An 18567-nucleotide genomic window follows, 5' to 3' on the forward strand; every position below is an offset into this window, starting at 1 on the left:
ATTTGGTTGCAAGTCTTGGTGGGGGTCTTCAGCTTACCCTCCAAGTACAGCAGAGAGGAGCGGGAGTGTGGATTTAGAATACAGACTCCACTTTGGAGGCTCCGGAGGCCAAGCCTTTCATCTCACAGTGAAGGAAAATTGTAGGGCTCTGCGCACGACAGTTGACTGGCCCGAAGTCACCCAGGAATGGGCTTTAGATGCCATTGTTTGATGCCGGGAGATGGGAGGGGGCTGGGCAGTAAGGTTGGACCTGCGTGTGGGGGAGCTGTAGTGGGGGCTGGGGCAGGGAGGGGGCAGCTCCCTGAGTTTTGCTGCTGCTCCCTCACCTGAGAAGAACCTGGCTCCCAGAGCCAGAAGGAATGGCGGAAGTTTGGTCCCCAGGGCCTGTTGAGATCCCTGGCACTGGCCAGCCAAGTGGCTTCAGAGGGCTTGCCGCAGAAGTGCCGGCGCAGAGATCTTAGCATTCCGAGTTCCTTTTAGAGCAGCTCTGGCCCAGATGCCGTCTTCTCCCACCCCCCACTTGTCACTCACAAACAGCTTCACCAAAAATAAGTCGTTTATTTATAAGAATCTTTTGACAGAGAATTGGGCAGAAGCAGGAGGGGCTGTGGGTACCGAAAGAGGCAGGGGCCTGGTCTCTCCCCACTCCCATCCCCCAAACCCTGCCTTGTTCTGTTCCCACACTGCTCCTGTTCTTCAGGACAGCTCCTTGCCAGACAGCCGAGGTGGCTGATGGCTCCGAAGAAGCCTGGGCTGCCCGTGTTGGGAACGGGCCCAGGCAAGGGAGGGATCGCCAGGCAAGGAGTGGGGGGCTGGGGCTTAGGTGGGCACCCTGTACCCTGGATGAACCCACAGTTCCAGTGCTTGGGAGAACTTGGGGGAGGGGTCCCCAGATGTCCCCCATCCGTGTTTTGTAGACTCTTTGAAGGGGGCATTAGGGTAGGCAGATGCCCTCCTGGCCCAGGACCTAGGATCGCTACAGTTTATCTCCTGGCAGGACCTATGGGAAGTGGGAAAGAAGCTCTAGAGTTGCAAAACGGGGCAGCATGTCCCCCTGCTCCCCGCCCCCTGGCCTGCAGGCACCAGCCTCGGCCATGACCAGTTGTATAAACAGCAGGACTTAGAGGGAATGGGCAAAATCGGGTTCCATGGGGGAGGGTAATGTTTGGGGGACATGTGTGAATCCCACTCTCCTTCTGCCCTCCTCCCCATCCAGAATCCTGCTTACCTCTCGCCGCGCTCCGTCTGCCCGAGGACAGGAGCCCCTCGTCCTGTGCTTAGAAAGAACATGAGTGATGTTTGAGGGTGTCTGTTCCAAAGCCACTCTGCTCGCAGGCCCAGGGTTCCAGAAATGGCTGCCTTAAGGCAGGAGGGCTCAGAGCTGGCTTTGGCACAGAAAAAGTGAATTCCGAGGCCCTGGCTCTCAGGGTGGGTGCACACAGGGAGAAGCAGGGGTTCGAGACACCCCAGGGCTTGTCCGAGCGTGTGAGCTCGGGCTGGTGATCTCTGATTTCTGAAAGGAGGGATATGGGCGGGGTCAAAGCTTAAACTGTGGGTTGTGACCTCATGGGGGGCTACGCAACTCAGTGTGGAGGTCATGAATTATGATTTATTATCAGTAGTACATCATCAGTATTACTGATATAATTTTGTTTTATATGCCTACGGTTATATATACTGATTTATTTTATATACTAGTGTCATGTAAAGATTTCTTGGGTGAAAAGGGGCCACAAGTGGAGAAGTTTAAGAAGCCTGCACTAGGCGACCACCCAAGTCCCTTCCAGCTCTGCTGTTATATACCTTATGCTCAGATTTCATTCACCTAGGGAGAGGTGGAGGCAGGGCTGCCCAGGAGGCAGGGTCTCGGGACCACACGGAGACCGGGCAACGGGTGCGCTCTGGGGAAGGTGGGCCACACCTACCTGGTTGCGGGTCTTGTGAGATTTCTGCATCCAGGCTCGCCACTGGTCGTAGAGGCGGAAGCTGAGGTTGGGGCAGTAGGAGTGCTTCTTCAGCCAGCCGAGGAACTGCTTTAGCTCACGCCTCACGGGCATGGAGCTGGGCTCCCCTCGGGGCTCGCAGGCCCCACTGGAGCCCTGCCGCTCTGGGGAAGGGATGGAGACATCACACGCATGGGAAGGAGAGAAGCAGCAGGCTCTGGTGGGGGTCTGCCCAGGAACTCGGGGCCCTCCTTTCTTTGAGGCTGTTCTAGGTCTAGGAGCAGGTGGTAGGTTCTGGGCTACCTGGGGCTTCGGATCTAGAGCTGTTTTGGGTTCTGTGTGAGCGGACCACCCAGGCCCCGGTGGGAGGATGGGCCATAGGCTGGCGCTGTCTGGGAGCTAGATTCCAAGCTCTGGGCTTAAGCTCAGGAGGAGGGAGAGGGAGAGACAGAACAGAATGAAAAAGAGGGAGAAAAAGGGGATGGGGAGGAGGTGATCAGAGAAGAGGCTAGGTGACCTGAGGGGAGAAAGGACCTAAGCTGCTGCCCGCCTCGATGAGCCCACGTGTGACCAGGCACAGAGATGCTGACCGCTGTGCTTATGTATCCAGGGACACGCAGGTCCACATTGGTCTAAGCTCCCTGGGGTGGGGGTGGAGGCATTAAGTGAATGAAGGAGCGTGACAGATGAGTCTCCCCTTCATTCCCTAGTTCAGGGCTTGAGAAAAGCTGAAGGGATTTCTTTCTTAAGCTTTCCACAAAGAAAGAACAGAAGTCCCTGTTGAGCTGAGCCCAGGTGTGTGGGGGGGGGGGGGGGAAAGAGGAGAGGAGGGGAAGGAAAAGAGAGAGACAGAGACAAATGGAGAGAGAAAGACAGATAAAGAGGCGGGGAGGGGGGAGGCACAGAGAGACAGAGAGAAGAGACAGAGAAGGGGGGGAGAGAGGCAGACAAATGGAGACAGAGGAAGATAGAGACAGATGGAGAAAGACAGAGAAGCAGAGAGACACAGAAAGAGGAAAGAGAAATAGAAAAAGAGGGAGAAAAAGAAAGAGGAGGAGAGAGGCAAACAAATGGAGAGATGGACAACCAGAGAAAAAGACAAGACAGACAGACAGGCACACACAGAGAAGGAGAGAGCCCCCAGAGACAGGGTGTTAGAGTCAGGATAGAAGGGGAAGAAATGGATGGAATTAGGCAGAGAGAGAGCAGGAATAGGAAGTAATGATATTTGAAAGGAAAAAAATGGAATGAGACCCTAGACAGAGAGAGAGATACAGGAGAGAGGAATGGAAAAAATAGGAGGCAGAGGAAGAGGAAAGGAGGGAGAAAGGAAAAGGGGGGATAGAATAAGGGCTGAGAGAGGAATAGAGTGGGCCCATGGGGGAGCAGCTCCCAATACAACATGCTGGTTGGCCCTGTGGCTTCATGCCTGGCTTTGAGGCTATCTCCAAGGACTGAGAGAAGTGAGGAGTTATCTGGCCCTTTCCCTAACTCTGGTCTAAAAAAACTGCTCTCCAAACTCAGCTGAATCCCCTCAGAGCAGCCCCCGCAACCCCCAGCAGTGAAGGCCCGGTGTGTGGTTGGCAGGTGGTCCCCTCCCCCTGACCGGACTCAGCCGAGCTGGGCCGGGCTGCATGGGTTACTACGGTGGGAGTCAGGGCCAGGGACTGCTCGGACGGATAAGGACATCAGCCTCACGTCATAAATAACAGGGGGGACCTGCTGACAAGTGCTGGCATTGCCTGCAGCAGGGAGGCCGAGGGAGGCCGAGGCCTTCCCTCCCCGGCGGGAAATCAGCCTCCAGCTGGCTCCTTTGCAAGAAACGCAGGTGCTGGGCACGCGGCGGGCCAAGGCTGTGGCCCCAGCCCCCAGGCCCCCTCCCCAGCACTCCCCACCCAGCCAGGGCCTTTCAGGAACAGAGTTAGAAAAATGAAGTTGCAGCCATGTGCATCCACCTCCCATCCCTTCCTCCCTCCTGTCCCCCCTCCCAGGTGTTGAGGAAGGATAGAGCTGAGGCTCTTCTCTTGGCAGTCTGGGTTCTAAGGGCTCCCCCTTCCCCCCAGCTCTGACATTCTGTTCTAAAAGCCCTCCCAGCTCTTCCATCCTGGGTTCTAATGACCCTCCCAGCTCTGACACCCTGAGTTCTAAGGGCCCTCCCAGCTCTGACACCCTGAGTTCTAAGGGCCCTCCCAGCTCTGACCTCCTGGGTTCTAAGGGCCCTCCCAGCTCTTCCATCCTGGGTTCTAAGGGCCCTCCCAGCTCTGACACCCTGAGTTCTAAGGGCCCTCCCAGCTCTGACACCCCATGTTCTAAGGGCCCTCCCAGTTCTGCCATTGTGGGTTCTAAGGGCCCTCCCAGCTCTTCCATCCTGGGTTCTAAGGGCCCTCCCAGCTCTGACACCCTGAGTTCTAAGGGCCCTCCCAGCTCTGACACCCTGAGTTCTAAGGGCCCTCCCAGCTCTGACCTCCTGGGTTCTAAGGGCCCTCCCAGCTCTTCCATCCTGGGTTCTAAGGGCCCTCCCAGCTCTGACACCCTGAGTTCTAAGGGCCCTCCCAGCTCTGACACCCCATGTTCTAAGGGCCCTCCCAGTTCTGCCATTGTGGGTTCTAAGGGCCCTCCCAGCTCTGACATTCTCTGTTTTACAGTCTAAATCTCTTTTAAGACTAAGTCCTGAGTCTCTCTCCAGCTCTGATATTCCAAGTACTAAGACTCCATCAGCCTTCCCATTTTCTGTTCAAAGGTCCTCTCAAGCTCTGCCCTCCCTTGTTTTCGCGTCCCCTGGCTCTATGGCCCCGCCAGCCTGTTCCATGGCCTTGGCGTGGTCTGCGGGGGAGGGGGGGTTCCCTCACCACTTCGGGGCGTGGAGGCCGCTGTGGGGTGGCTCCACTCGCTCCATATTCCTGCCTTCTTAGACCCGTAGATGCCGAAGGGATTGCAGCGCACCTGCACGAAGTACACGGTGCCTGGTTTCAGGCCGGCCAGGCGACATGAAGTCTGATTACTCACATCATCCACCACCTGCTCCGGGGTGGGAGAAGAACATGGTCAGGGAAACCAGACACTCTCTGCCCAGGTGAAAAGGGGCTAGGGGCTCTCGGAGAACAGGGAAGCGGGTGGCGGTCCAGGTTTCTGTCAGGGTCACAAGTCAAGGTGGCAACTGCCCACTACCTCTGTGTCCTTGGAAGGGCCTGCCCCCTCTCTGAGCCTCAGTTTCCCCACCTGGAAGTTGAGGTAGTTAAGCCATCCCCTGCCTCAATCTTAGTGCGCTCCCTTATTCTTAACCCTACTCTTTCACTGTGCCTCCTGGAATTCTTGTTTCTTAATTAATAAGATGTACTGCACACTCCCTTCTCTTGTCCCTCTTATTTCTGGCTTGCAGGGAAACCTAGTTTCTGATGACTTTGCTGCATTTTTTCTCACATCCTCCCTTTCTTCCTCCCCCCACCCACAGACACACACACACACACATCCTGGGGGAGCAGTCAGAATCTTTCTTTCCCCCTCCCACTGTCACTTTCAGTCTCTTTGCTTGCTCTAACCCCTCAGCAAAACTCTCCTTTGAAGTTCCCTCTAATTAAGACTTCTCACCTAATAGAAATTCCACAGGCAGTTAGTTCCCCACCAGCCCTGGTCATTCTCTCCCTTTTCTCAAGGTATTCAGTGCTGGATTCACAGTTTCCCCCTCCCCCAACTCCCTGCTCTTACATTGAGAACCTCCAACGTCCAGTGTCCCCTGAAACTCTGAGCTCTCATTCCTCAGCCTCCTCAGCTCCCAGCACCTCTACCCAGGTTAGCTTCTGTCCAGAAATGCTCATACACTGTATAGCTCATAGACCACTGAGCTTCACAGCCCTCATAAAGGTCTTCCCTTCGAGATCCAAAACACCTTGTCAGATCTCAGATTCCATTACTGATAATAACTAATAATTAAGGTGTTTGAGGGTTTGCAAATCACATTCTACCTTCCCTCTTTGGATACTTTACATGTTATGTGCTATTTATCACCTCCAATTTACAGGTGAAGAAACTGAGTCCGAGAGAGGGGCTGCTTATAATATAATCAAAGTAACTAATATTTATACAGGGCTTCCTATCTGCCAGGCATTGTGCCAGGCTTTACAATTATCACTTTATTTAAGCAGAATAACAACAATAATAATGATAGCTAATATTTATATAGTGCTTAATGTGTGCTGTATGCATTATAATTATTCCTAATTTGAACATAATAAGAATTATAATAATGATAGTTAACTTTTAGATAGTGCTTACTGCACCCAGCGATGTGCTATGTGCTTTATAATCATTGACTTGGAGCACATAAGTGGTGCGTGGATAAAGCACCAGCCCTGAAGTCAGGAGGACCTGAGAAATCTGATCTTAGACACTTAACACTTCTTTGCTGTGTGACCCTGGGCAAGTCATTTAACGCTCATTTTCTCAGCAAAATAATAATAATAATAATAACTAATATTATTATTATTATTAACTCATTTGATCCTCACAGGAGGATGCTAGTATTACATATGGGGAAACTGAGGCAAACAGGAGTTAAGTGGTGTCCAGGGTCTTGCTGCTAGCAGATGCCTAAGGCAGGATTTGAAGTCGGATCTTCCTGACTCCGTATCCAGTGCTCCTTGCATTATGTTACCCACTGCCTTATTTCATCTCCCCGGGACACCTTTAATCCTCCCCAGTACCTCAATCTCTCCATCTTTTATGAGGTCATCACTTCTGCTTTCACTTCATCCCCCTCCCGCCCATTCTTATCCCCACAGATCAATGCTACTTTGTCCTCTCCACTCAAATCCCTTTCCCCCTTCTCCTCTCAAAGCCCAGGCCTTGCCAAAGCCCTGCCCTTGGGTCCCAGTCATTCTGCCTTCTCTACTCCTACTCACATGCTGCTGAATGGGAATGGAGGAATCTCAGAAACTGAGCTGGGAGTGTTGGGCTATCTCATCTCCACTGAGCCCTCAGCGGGGCGGCCCTTTTGCTCCTGCCTAAATGAGGCTTTATCCCACCGAGCATGAAGGGTGCCCCAAGCCAGCTCTTCCACACCATCCACCCCCTACTTCTCGGCTGAGACCCTAATGTCTTAGATTACAGAGAAAACACAGTTAACCTTGTCACTATCCTCATTTGTCCTTGACATAATCCCCTCTCCTCTCCTCCCTTACCTCAGGCTCAGAGTAAGAGATGATGCTTCTAATTGTAAGAGTGGAATCCACTTCCCCAGGACTCTGTCCAGTGTCTTTTTCTCTATCACCAGCTATTATGGATTCAATGATCACTTCCCTGTAGGTAACTTCTATGTCTGTCTAACTAGTCTTTCCTAACTCCAGCCCAACTATCCAATTGGCATGTTGAACAGAATATCCCATCGGCGTCTCCAGCAGATTTTATTATCTCCTTCGTATCATTCCTCTTCAGAACCTCCCTTTTGCTGTTCATCCCTCCAGTCACAGCCTCCATTTCTCATCCTCCTTCCTCCCCTTTATCCAATCAATTGCCAAGTCTCCTCACTTTAACCTCCTAAACATCTTTTGTCCCTGTCCCCCTCTCCCTGCTCAGCTACACCCCACATTAGGTCTTGAATCACCTTTTACTAGGGCTATTGCTATAGCTTTCTCTCCCCACACACCTGCCTTCTATACAGCGATCAAAGGAATTTTCTCTAACTCCAGTCTTATCTGCCCAGCTTTTTATTCTTTGCCCATATCCCTGGACCTCTCCATCGTCTATTGGCTCCCAGTTCACCCCTCTGTTTGTCTATTGACTTGCTTTCCTATCTGGTCACCCTTTATTTCCAATAGGATCAATTATGAGCTCTTTTGTTTGGCTTTAAAACCCTTTATAACCTGCTTTTGTAATCTTCCTCACTAAATCCTTTCCTATGCCACACTATTGAAAACTCAGCTCAGTACCTCCTTCTATAGGAAGCTTTTCCTCACTCCTCAGCTGCTCCTGTTTCCCCCTACTGTCCTGTGTCTATTTTATATAGACTTAGATATATTCATTTTGTCTCTCCCTTCCCTGACTTTTGTAAAATTTTAAGGGCAAAACTGCTTCATTAATCTTTTTTTAAATTTAAAAAATTAGTCTTTTAGGGGCAGCTGGGTGGTGCAGTGGATAGAGCACCAGCCTTGAATTCAGGAGGACCTGAGTTCAAATGTGGTCTCAGACACTTAACACGTCCTAGCTGTGTGACCCTGGACAAGTCACTTAACCCCAGCCTAAAAAACAAACAAACAAAAAAAATTAGTCTTTTATCTCTAGCATCCAGCCCAGCATTGAACATCCAGTAAATATTTAGTACATTTCTTTATTGATTTATTGAACTAAGTGGCCGAATGATTGAAGTAGGCAGTTTATCTCCCTTTATAACTTTAATATTCCATGTTATGAAGTCCCTACGACTTCCTTATTCATAAATAAGGAAGCATTTACTAAGTGCTTACTCTGTGTCAGGCACTGTTGTAGGAATCAGAAACAAAGATGAAATGGCCCTACCCTCAATCCTATTTTTTAAAAGATTTCTTCAAGTTCTACAATTTTCTATGTTCTAAGTCTCCCAGGTACTCAGTTTCCTCCTCTGTAAAATGAGAAACTTGGATTAGATGGTCTCTAAGGTTCCAACTAGCTCTAATTATGTGTTGTTGTTGTTGTTTTTTCATGAGATTTCTTCCAGTTCTGGTATTTTGCTATGAAAAGAGATATAGATAGACAGGGACAGAGATGGAGAAACAGCCACAAAGAGAAGAAGAAAGGGGAGGGAGGGAGGGAGAAGCAGTGAAATTGTTCTTCTAGGAAGGAAGTGAAAAGGTAGTCAGACCCCAGAGGGATGGGGTTGAAGGTTAGAGGGGAAATGTCATCTTACCTTCCACTCCACGCTGTCCTCCACCCTATAACGGATCTGATACTTAGCCTGGAAAAGGAAGTCTTTGAGCGCTGGTGGGGAGTTCCAGTGGACACTCAGTTGGTCCTCCAAACCTCCCACTCGGCTCACGTGGACATCTGGCGGGGGATCTGTTGTGACTGGTGAGGAATCGGGTCAGTTAATCTTCCCTCTCGCCACACTAACCAGTACTGGGTCCGAATGGTACACAAATGGTACTGGGACCGAAACGTGGGGAGAGAGACAATCTGGGACAAGGGTATTGGGGGGTACCCCAATGGGCTTCAACAAAGATGGCCCTGGGGTTATAGGGCAGGCTATTTCGGTCCCTCTGTGGTCTAGGGTGACTCCTGGGGGCTTGGATGGAGCTGGGACCTGGGGATTGCAAGCTCCTTGGTCCCATCTCGGGCAATGGTGGAAACCCTAGCTTGAGATCTCCAGGCTTTCTTTGCCATGGCTCTCTGAAGGTACCGTCAAGGTCCAAACTGCCTCTTTTGAGACAGGAAACTGTCTCAGAATGGCTGGGTCACACAGCCGTGGGTTCCAGGGTGGGGGTGCCATGTCAGCAGTCTGTGCACCGGGCTGAGTGACGGCCCCATCCCCTTTCCCCCTCCCTCAGACACATCTTTCAGGAGCTCTGGGCTGACGCCAGCCTGGCTCCCTTGTGTATGCTGGGGGGAGCCCCGGTACTGAAAGGGTTAAGGACTGGGGGCTGCCTGGGGGAAAGGGAGGCTGAGAAACATCCTAATTAGATTAGGACCAATTCTGCTCACAGATCATCTATTTCCTGCCTTCCGGTCCTCCCCCCTGCCCTCAGACCAGGTCCGGCTGCTTCCCAAGGAGGGGGCCAGGGCTGGGTCTCCCTGGCCCCTCCCTGACCTGAAGGCTCCTGTTCCCGTTCCCCTCCCAGCTCCCAAAGGGCCCCCACACCTGGCCCAGGCTGAGAGGGAGGGGCCCAGAGACCAAGCCCAATCCCAGCCCCAGCCATAGCCCCATCCCAACTGGGAGGGAGGGGGGAGGGGGAGGGCAGGGACCTGGGGCTTCAGAGGAAGGAGTTGGGCCCCACCCCGAGGGCAAACCAGAGCCAGGTGTTTTCCGTGGGGTGTCCAGGGCCCCAGGACAGGGATCGAGACTAGGATGCCCCGCCCAACCCCCCACCCCCAACCCCCCCCCCCTCCAGCCAAGCAAGAACTTAGCCTCCCAGAGAGGGAGGGAAGAAAGGCAGAGAGCCGTGGAGGAAGGCTGAGGGACTAGGGGAGTATACAGACAGATGGATGGGGACCTGGGAGAGCAGGAGAGTGGGGATCAGAGGGATTCAGGTGGGGGACGGAGCCAATAGGAAAACCCGGGGCCGTGCTGGGAGCTGACAGATGGGGGACGGACAGAGAGACTGGGACAGAGCATCAGGAGGAGAGCAGACGTCCAGGCCGAAGGAGCAGATCCGTGGGCCAGTGGGCCTGCTGAGCAGATGGTCAGGAAAGACCTCCTGGTCCTGGCCCTCCATCCCTAGAAGGGCTGGAATCCTAATGGGAAAGTCCTGGAGGAGTGAGGAGGGGAGTGAAGAGTCGGGGGGGGGGGGGGGGGCTGGGAGGGGGCTGGGGCCTGGAAAAAGCCTCACCCACATCGAGGATATCCAGTGTGACCACCTCTGACCTGGCCGAGCCCAGGCGGTTAGTGGCCTCCACCCAGATCTCATAGGGCGTGAATAGTGCCAGGTCCTTGGGAATGTGGCAGGAATAGGGCCCCACGGTGTGGTATTCTTGGCATGTATTATCCTGCCCGTACCACCTGGTTTAGGGAGACAAAGGACACCCCCCTACACACACACCCTGGAGCCCGGGCTGTCCTGCCCCCTGGGTTATCCCCTCACCTTCCTCTATCCCATTGCCAGGAAATCCCTTCACTGGGCCCCTTCCTACGCTCCCCTCCTCCAGGGACTTGCCTCCCATCTCTCCTTCCTCCTGGATGGCCCCTACTCAGGCTAAGGGAATCCCAGATCTCTCCCATCCTCCCTGGGGGACCTCACGGTTCCAATTCCTGGGCCCTCTTTCTGAAGCCCCCCCAAGGCCCTGGTTCCATCCTTCCTCCCCAGCCTGGTCCCCCGCCCCTGCCCTTCATAGCTAGAGGGACGCCAAGCCTCCTCACACACACATACTTACCGAAGTTTGTATTTAAGGGTATAGTTGGTATGGAGAAAGGTCTCCCCCTGGGTGCCTGGGAACCAGCGGCAGGTCAAATCTTTCATGTTCTTAGACCAACAGCTGATGTTAACAGGCTTCTCAGGGGGCACTGGGGGGGGATGGGGAGATGAAGGTAAGCAAGTTGGGGAGGGACCCTTCCAGAGCTCAGACCCCCAATTCCACTTCAGCCCGGCCCTCCAGTTAGGAGCAGAGGACAGGAGGAGGGGAGGGGGGCCTGGCAAAACCGGAACCGGACTCCCCAAGGAGCTGGGCCTGAGGCTGGGGGAGTCGACGCCTCCTGATTTATTCCTCCTTTATTTCGAGGAAACGTGTCTGCAGCCGTGGACCCTGCCTAGGATCCGGTTACGGAGTGTCGGGGTCTGTGCTGGGGTCTTGGAGTGCTTTCTCCCTGGGAGGGGAGAGGAAGAGGCGAGTGTCCATTCCTGCCCAAATCCCCCTGTTCCCTTGAAAGGCTCTGGGACATGTCAAATATAAATGAGCCCAAGTTCTTTGTGAATATGGACTGGGGCTGACAGGAACTGTGGGGCCGCTCTATTGTTACCAAAGAGTTTAGTCCAGGGCTGTGGGAACCAAAGCTCTGGGCCCAAACAGAGGCAGAGGAGGAGGAGGAGGAGGACTATCAGCTGGGCCCCTTATCATCAACCCATGCACCTCCTGTTCCTGCTCTCCCTCTCACTGAGGCACTTCACCAGGGGCTAACATCCGCCCCCTCACAGAGCTGGTTCCTCCTCTCTAAGGGTTCAGAGGGGCTTCTAAGCCCTTTCTTTCTCACAGCAAGGCACAGGGGCAGGGATTTCCTTCTGCCACAGATGTTAGTGCTTACGGGACAGGGGAGGAAGAGGGAGTGAGCTGGTCTTTAATGTCGTTCTGATTCCTTCTTGTGGAAGGACAGAAAGAGGAAATATGTCATTCTTATTGGCTGACCCTGTGTTCCCCATGACCCCAGCATGGCCAGATCAGGCCCCAGTCACTCCTTGTCCCATCACAGATGCTCCCAGAAATGGGGTGTTTGGGGTAAGTTGGCTCCAAGAGCCTTTCAAACCACCTCAAGGAAAAGGCATCTGAGGTCCCCTGAGACCCTCTGGGTCTGAAGGAATGGAAGATAAGGACTAGTGGGGTTCTGAGGGGCATTCCTGATGGTGAGAATGGTTAGGGGAGATGCAAAGGCAGAGATGGAGCACATACGGCCAACATAGAGGCAGGAGCCTGCGAGGATGCTCCCATCCCGTGCATGGCACACTAGGTTGTCCCCTGACTGCTGCTTGGAGCCGTTGAGGTTGGCCAGGGCCAGGCCCAGGGTGGTGGCGTTGAGGACCTGGGAGAGCTCGGGGGCCAGCCGCCGGCCGTTGAGGGTCCAGTAAAGCCCTTCAGCCGTGGGCGCGTCACTGCCGCTCACGCTCACCGAACAGGTGGCGTGGAGGGAGGAGCCGATGAGCAGCGTCGGGTCCTGGGGGACGATCACAGCCAGGTCTGGGGTCAGAGAAACAACAGCCCATCAGCCTCAGGGGCTGGGCACCTGCTGTCAGGAGTGCACAGGGGCAGGGGGCTAGAGGGCCTCTGGGGGACCTCATCAGGCTTTAAGGAAAAGGGTGGAGGGAAGATGTTTGGTACACCACAAAGGACTTTGGGATGGAAGTCAGGACACTTGTGTAGGAGTTCCAGCTCTGCCACCTTCTGTGAAATCCTGGGGAAGTCATGTCTCCCCTCTGCACCATTTCCTTACTTGCACAGTTGGATTGCATGATATTTAAGGCCTTCTCTAGCTAAAATTCTTTGATGCTGTGGGTTCATGTCTGGAGGCTGGGCTATTAACTTCCTAGGTGATCTTGAATAAGTCATTTCTCTCTCGGGCTTAGTTTTTCCATCTATCCAATGTGGACACTGGACTAGTCGATCTCTAACAGACTGATTGACAGACTGATTTATTTTCACTTGGGATGACACTTGGAACACACCAGTCCAGTGGGATCCCACCGCCCACCAGCTCTTCCTTTGTCCACTGGCAGACCCTAACAGCTCAGTTTTGGTCAGAATGCTTCAGATAGCTGCATGATTTCTCCTCGTCCACCTGCCCTCCACATGAACAAGTTCTCTCATGTGGCCGACACCTCCCATCTTCACGAGCAGTCTAATTTCCAGATGCTCTGGGGCAAGACAGGCTCAAATAATTGAACCAGTCTCTAAAACCCAAGTCAAACGCCATCTTTTCCTTAGGAAGCCTTCCCTTCTTGCCCTGCTCAGTTCTCCTGTAATAGTTGACTTTTCTACTTCTCTCATGGTTTTCTTATTTAATATTGTGTATTTGTCACTTTTGGGTCACATGCAACCTTTAGGAACCTTCCCTTCTTGCCCTGCTCAGTTCTTGTGCAATAATGGACTTATTTTCTCCCTCTCTGATGGTTTTCTTCTTTAACATTGTGCATTACAGTCACCTGTATGGGTCACATGCAATATTGCCCTGCTCAGTTCTCCTGTAATAATGGACTTACTTTCTCCCTCTCTGATGGTTTCCTTATTTAACACTGTGTACGGGTCGCCTGCAGCCCATTAGACTGAGCACTCCATGAGGACAGTCAGGGACCCAGCCTTAGCTATATTTGGTTTCTCTCCTTTGGCCCCCCCCAGGCTGCAGTCACTGGGCTCTGCTCCCAGCAAGCACTCGCTCATTTATTCTCTTGGTGGGGGGGGGGCAGTAATCCTGTGCTCTTCTCTATCCTCCCTCAGCTGGGGAAGGGGGTGGACTGGGGACGAGCCAGCTGATGCGGCCGCCTCCTCCCTCCCAGTCCTCCGGCCGAAAACATCTGAGATGGCTGGGATTTCTATGGGCAGATTTGGCAGTGGGCTTTGTCTACTTGGAGCGTGAGATATAAATTGAATTTGGGGCTCTGTCCAGGGAGTGCCTGAAGCCTGAGCCATCCCTGCGAGCGGTGCGACGGATGGATGTGCTGGCGGCTGCAGCAGAGGAGGGGCAGGGGGGAGGAGGGCCAGGGAGGGCAGGATCCCAGGCCGGCCAGCCCTTCCCAAGGGGCTTCACTTCCCGGGCCCCGGGCAGCCGCCCCCCCTGGGCCCAGGAGGCCCTGGTGCACTTCCCAGTTACGGGCCCTGGGACCAGGGGGCAGCTCGCACGGGAGGTTTCTGACAGAGCAACAGAAAAACATGTTGGGAAGCCGTGTGCAGCCAAGCCCGCCCCAGTAATCTGGTTTGGAGGTCACAGTGAGAGAAGCGTTACCAAGAGAGCCGGCCTCCTCTCTAATTCGGAATTCCTTCAGCATGAAACTCTGACGCGGAAGCCCCCGCGCCCTCCCGCCTGCCGGCGCCTCTGCCCAGCCCACCCACCGCTTCCTGCCTCCCGGGCAGGGGCGGGGGCACCCCAGGGGGATGGCCTGGGGACCCCTCTTGCCCTGGCCCGCTCAGGGTCAAGGGTACCCAGGGAGCATCCCCGTGCAGAAGGGAGGCCTTCTGGAGGCAGACTAGAGGGGGCTGTCTGGGGGGTCCAGACCCTCTTGGTGGGAGGTGTGTGTGTATGGGGGGGTGTCTCTGGCCCTATTTGTGCCAAAGCCCTCCCTGACTCTAGTCCTGCCCACTCCCCAGCACCGCTTTGGCTCCTCTCCTCTGTCTTATCCCAACCCCAGCGTGGCGCCTCTCCCAGATGCCACAGCTGCCGTCGGGGGTCTTGGCCGCCCCTTGTGGATCTGTGGGCACCGGCGGGCAGTGCCAGCCAGCAGCCCGCTGAGGAAGAGGGGGGGTGTCTCTTGTTTTCCTTCAGCTGGCGGGAGGAAGGAGGGTTTCAGGCCCAGTGCTTCCTGGGCCCTCCCTAGTCCCACACCCCCTTTCGGCACCGGCTTGGGGGTCCCTCAAAAGGGGAGTGGCCAGGCTGGCCTCTGGCCTGCTGCTGGAAGAGGGGCAGAAGAGAATGGGGAGAGAGCAGCCCCCAGAAAGAACAAACGGAAGATCGAGCATAAACAATGCATAAAAACTATATTTCCCGACGTGGAAAGGAGGCGGCTGAGACATTCCACGAGGCTGGGTGGCCGAGAGCCCGGGGGTGGGGTGGGGAACCACAAATTTATAGAGCCCACGGCACTGCCTGCCCGACCTGGCTGAACTCAAGGCCGCCAGAAGTGGGACCCAGGACTCCTTTGGCCTCTCTCTGCCCTGTTCTGGCCCAGGGGCCGAGGCGCCCCCCCCCTCTTGGCAGGGAGCTCCCCTCCTCTCGGGCTTGGGCTCCTCTCTCTCCATCTCCCCCCTCCTCCACCCGCCCCAGCCTTCCACCCAGAGTGATGGGAGCTGAGCTGAGCAAGCGAGGGAGCAAGGGAGCTGTGCAGACTGCTGGCTCCCGGGGCCAGCGACTTTAACAATGTTTTTCCGATCCACAGCCTGGCCCGTTATTAAAAAGGAAGAACATGTGTTTTAAAAGGGAAAAGTGTGAAGTTTTCAGATTGGAGCGGAAGGGGCCAGGGAGGCGGGTGGAGGGGGGCTGGCGAGGCCCAGGACAGACGGGGCAAGCTCAGAATTTGGGTCCATACCTGCTGGACACTTTACGACTGGACTATAAAACCAGATTGCTGATCAGGTGCTAAGTCACATCATAAAGTCGAAACACATTGTAGAGGTGTGAGGATCTTTTATTTAAATTTTTTTTTCTTAAAGAAAGAAACACACAACAACCCCCTCTGCACAGACACATACTCCCCTCCTCCTCCTCCTTCTGGTCCTCCACAAAGGAAGGGGAACAAAAGTAGGCTGAACTGTCCCTTGCATTATGGGGGTTTTCTCTGGAGGTCCCATCCCTTGCCAAGCTTCCCCCTCCCCACTCCTGCCTGCACCATTTACTTCTTCTGTGACCCATACTGGAGCCAAGCTACCCCAACCTCTTCCTCCCCCCCCCAGATTCTTCTCCCAGCTTCCCACTGAGACCTTGCCCAGAGTAGAACAGTGCCATGGGGGAGGGCACTGGGAACAAGCCAAGTCCACAGTGGGTGTGATCGGGGTGAGGAAGGCTATGAATGAATATCTGATGCCCCTCAGGGTGCTGCTGGGAAACAGATTTGTGATGATGGAGAGTGTTTATAAGAGAGGGCGAAGGATTTTGTATTTTTTTTTTGTTTGTTTTTTGTTTTTTTTGTCTCTATTTTCAAGCCTGTCTGTGTCTGAATTTGTGTGTCCAAGTTTGTGTGTTGATCTGAACGTTTGCATCTGAATAGGATTTTGTGGGAGTGTGTGTATAAGTTTATGTTGGCCCCAGAGTGTAGAAGCCAAATACAGTTTGTGTTTGAATGTGATTAGGTGACTGTGTGACTGAGGGGCTGTGTTTGTGTGAGTGCGGATGAGTGTTTGTATAGAGTTCATTTGTGAAGCTGGACAGAGATGCCTTTGCCGAGGTGTGAGTGAGCAGGGTCCACGGGCCCATCCGGCCCAGACTCGGGCTCCCGGCTTCAGCGCGAGGCAGTTTTCCAAAGCTCCGGTCTCAGAGCTGAAGGAAAGGAGGAGGTGGGTAGTGCTGGCCCGGGACAATACCAGTCTGGGCGGTAAAACAGACGGGTCCCGGAGAGGAGCACGGAGGAGGAAAGGGGGAAGCAGCCCCATTCTTGGGAGGCTCATCCCCCGGGACCCAGGGCCGGAGCCAGGCGGAGCAGGAGTTGGAGCCCGGAGCGACCCCCGGCACTGTCCCATCTCCCCCTTCCCCTAGCTCATCCCATCGGCCCGGGAGGGGGCAGACCAGGCTGAGCATCACCTTACTCCTCTCTCCCCCCACACACTTTCCAGCCTCTCGGTCCATGGCGCGGTTCACTTCTGGGTCCCCTTCCCCCACCCCTCCACTCCTTGCTTCTAGATCGGGAGACCCAGGACTCGATCCGCTCCCTCCCGTGTGGGTGTCGGAGACACTAAGGTGCGGGAGTGCACGGAGCCCGGGAAAGAAGGAGAGGCAACGAGGCGGGGCGGTGCAGGGTCTGGGCCGGCTCCGGGGGGCCAAGGCCGGAAAGCGACCCCAGGCTACAAAGAGGGGTGATGCGATGTGCTCAAATACCCCTTACTCCCGCGGCGAGCAGCAGAGGGAGCCCCGGAAGGCTCCAAGGCTGCCCCCGAGCTGAAAAGAGGGGGGTAATTTGCGGGGGAAGGCGGACTGCCCAGGGAAGAGGCCCGCTTCTCGGAGACCGGGATGCCTCGCCCCCTCACTTAGACCGGGCCAGGTGAAGACCCAGGGGCCGCAGGCGTTGCCCCCCTCCTCTTCGGGACCCCTAGCCCCGCCCGGCCCGTGCTCCCCCAGTCTAGCGCGCCTTGCAGGTGGTGCGGACCCGCTGAGAGCGAGAGTGCCGGGGGCCAGGCTCTTATCTCGTGCGCCCAGGCCCAGGGCCGTGCCCGGCCGGCACCCGGCTAAGCGCAACCTCCCACCCTCGCCAGAAGCCGACCCCCGGAGCCCGCCCGAGGCGCGCTGCGCTCCGGCCCTGCCCATCCCGCCTAGCCCCGGGCTGGCGCCTCCTCCTCCTCCCCCCTCGCCCCGGGGCCCGGCGGGGGCTCCCCGGGGCCCCTTCCTTTGTTCGCGGGCCAGCCAGGTGCCGCAGGCCGGGAGGGGGCCGAGGGGAGAGCGCTGGAGTCCAGCCTGGTCGGGAGCATCCCCCGGCGCCTCCGGAGCTGGGGAGTGAGAGTGCCTGGGGTAAGGGACGCTTTGGGGTCGGTACTCACAGCTTCCAGATCCGGCTCGCAGCGCTCCGAGGGCGAGCAGCGCCAAGGCTAGCATGGTCCGCGCCGCGGGGAGGGCAGCGCCCTGCCCCAAGCCTCCGCCCGGAGCCCGCAGCATCCGGCGGCCCCGGGCTCGGGGGAAAAGCAGGTCCACCGGGACTCGGGAACAGGGAGTAGGGGAGCGGGAGGCGGCGAGTGGCCAGGGGAGAAGGAGACGGGCGCGCGGAGCCGCAACAAGTTTCGGAGAGTCCGGGGCAAGTCTGAGCAACCGAAATTGACAAGCTGCTAATGCTCCTCTGGCCCCGCCCTGCCCCGCCCCCGGGGGGGCCTGAAATTAACAAGCCCTCCACTGCTGGGACTCCAGACTCCTCTCACTGTCCCCCTCTCTCCACTGCCCCCTCCCGCTTTCCTCCTCCTTTCTCTCCTCCTCCCCTTCCTCAGCCTCCCCCCAACCCCCAGCCCAGCCTCCCCCTGCGCCCTCCCTCCCCCTTGCGCCTTGCTCTGATGGGGGGGGTGCTGTTCATTGGAAGGGGGGGGGAAGAAAAAGATACAAAACTCAGGAAAGAAAAGGAGGGAGGGAGAAAAGTTCAAACCCACTTAGTGACATTAGCTGAGCGGCTCCTTCTCCTGTTACCTCAGCCCAAGCGGCCCCGACGTGACGCAAGCCGGGGACGAAAGACGGCTCGGCTAGAGGCTCCAAGGTCGGACTGCCCCAGGGAGGGGACCCGAAACACACCCTCAAATACACCCCCCGGGCCCGCCCAAGGAATGAGGGTGAGGGGGGGTTTCCTGCAGGAAGGATGTCATCTGGGCCGAGCTTCTCCCCTCTCTCTCGCTCTTCTCTGTC

At 55.5% G+C, this 18567-nt stretch overlaps 1 protein-coding gene across 2 annotated transcripts; it reads right to left on the reverse strand.

Moving 5' to 3' along the window:
* Nucleotides 1-538: 538 nt before the first annotated feature.
* CRLF1 (cytokine receptor like factor 1) lies at nucleotides 539-18567 on the reverse strand. Of its 2 annotated transcripts, none has more exons than XM_074303487.1 (10): nucleotides 18318-18567; nucleotides 17724-17980; nucleotides 12225-12509; nucleotides 10998-11127; nucleotides 10457-10626; nucleotides 8821-8978; nucleotides 4793-4961; nucleotides 1926-2107; nucleotides 1229-1271; nucleotides 539-1000 (listed from the first exon to the last, which is right to left on the reverse strand). In XM_074303487.1, exons 2-10 carry the CDS (start codon nucleotides 17836-17838, stop codon nucleotides 984-986), a joined length of 1269 nt encoding a protein of 422 aa, XP_074159588.1. In that variant the 5' UTR covers nucleotides 17839-17980; nucleotides 18318-18567; the 3' UTR covers nucleotides 539-983. The 2 variants fall into 2 exon arrangements, with proteins under 2 accessions (XP_074159588.1, XP_074159578.1); XM_074303477.1 differs by having other exon boundaries at nucleotides 1229-1276.

This window comes from Sminthopsis crassicaudata, chromosome 1 (assembly GCF_048593235.1).
Source record: "Sminthopsis crassicaudata isolate SCR6 chromosome 1, ASM4859323v1, whole genome shotgun sequence".
In the NCBI taxonomy this organism is placed as follows: domain Eukaryota; kingdom Metazoa; phylum Chordata; class Mammalia; order Dasyuromorphia; family Dasyuridae; genus Sminthopsis; species Sminthopsis crassicaudata.

What these genes read in the sequence shown, in the direction of transcription:
- CRLF1 (XM_074303477.1), bottom strand. Translation starts at nt 17,838, where the DNA reads ATGCTGCGGGCTCCGGGCGGAGGCTTGGGGCAGGGCGCTGCCCTCCCC. An exon ending in CTCCTGCCTCTATGTTGGCC is followed by an intron (nt 11,128 to 12,224) that starts GTATGTGCTCCA and finishes ATCCCCCCCCAG; the next exon opens with TGCCCCCTGAGAAGCCTGTT. An exon ending in ACCCTTAAATACAAACTTCG is followed by an intron (nt 10,627 to 10,997) that starts GTAAGTATGTGT and finishes TCCCTAAACCAG; the next exon opens with GTGGTACGGGCAGGATAATA.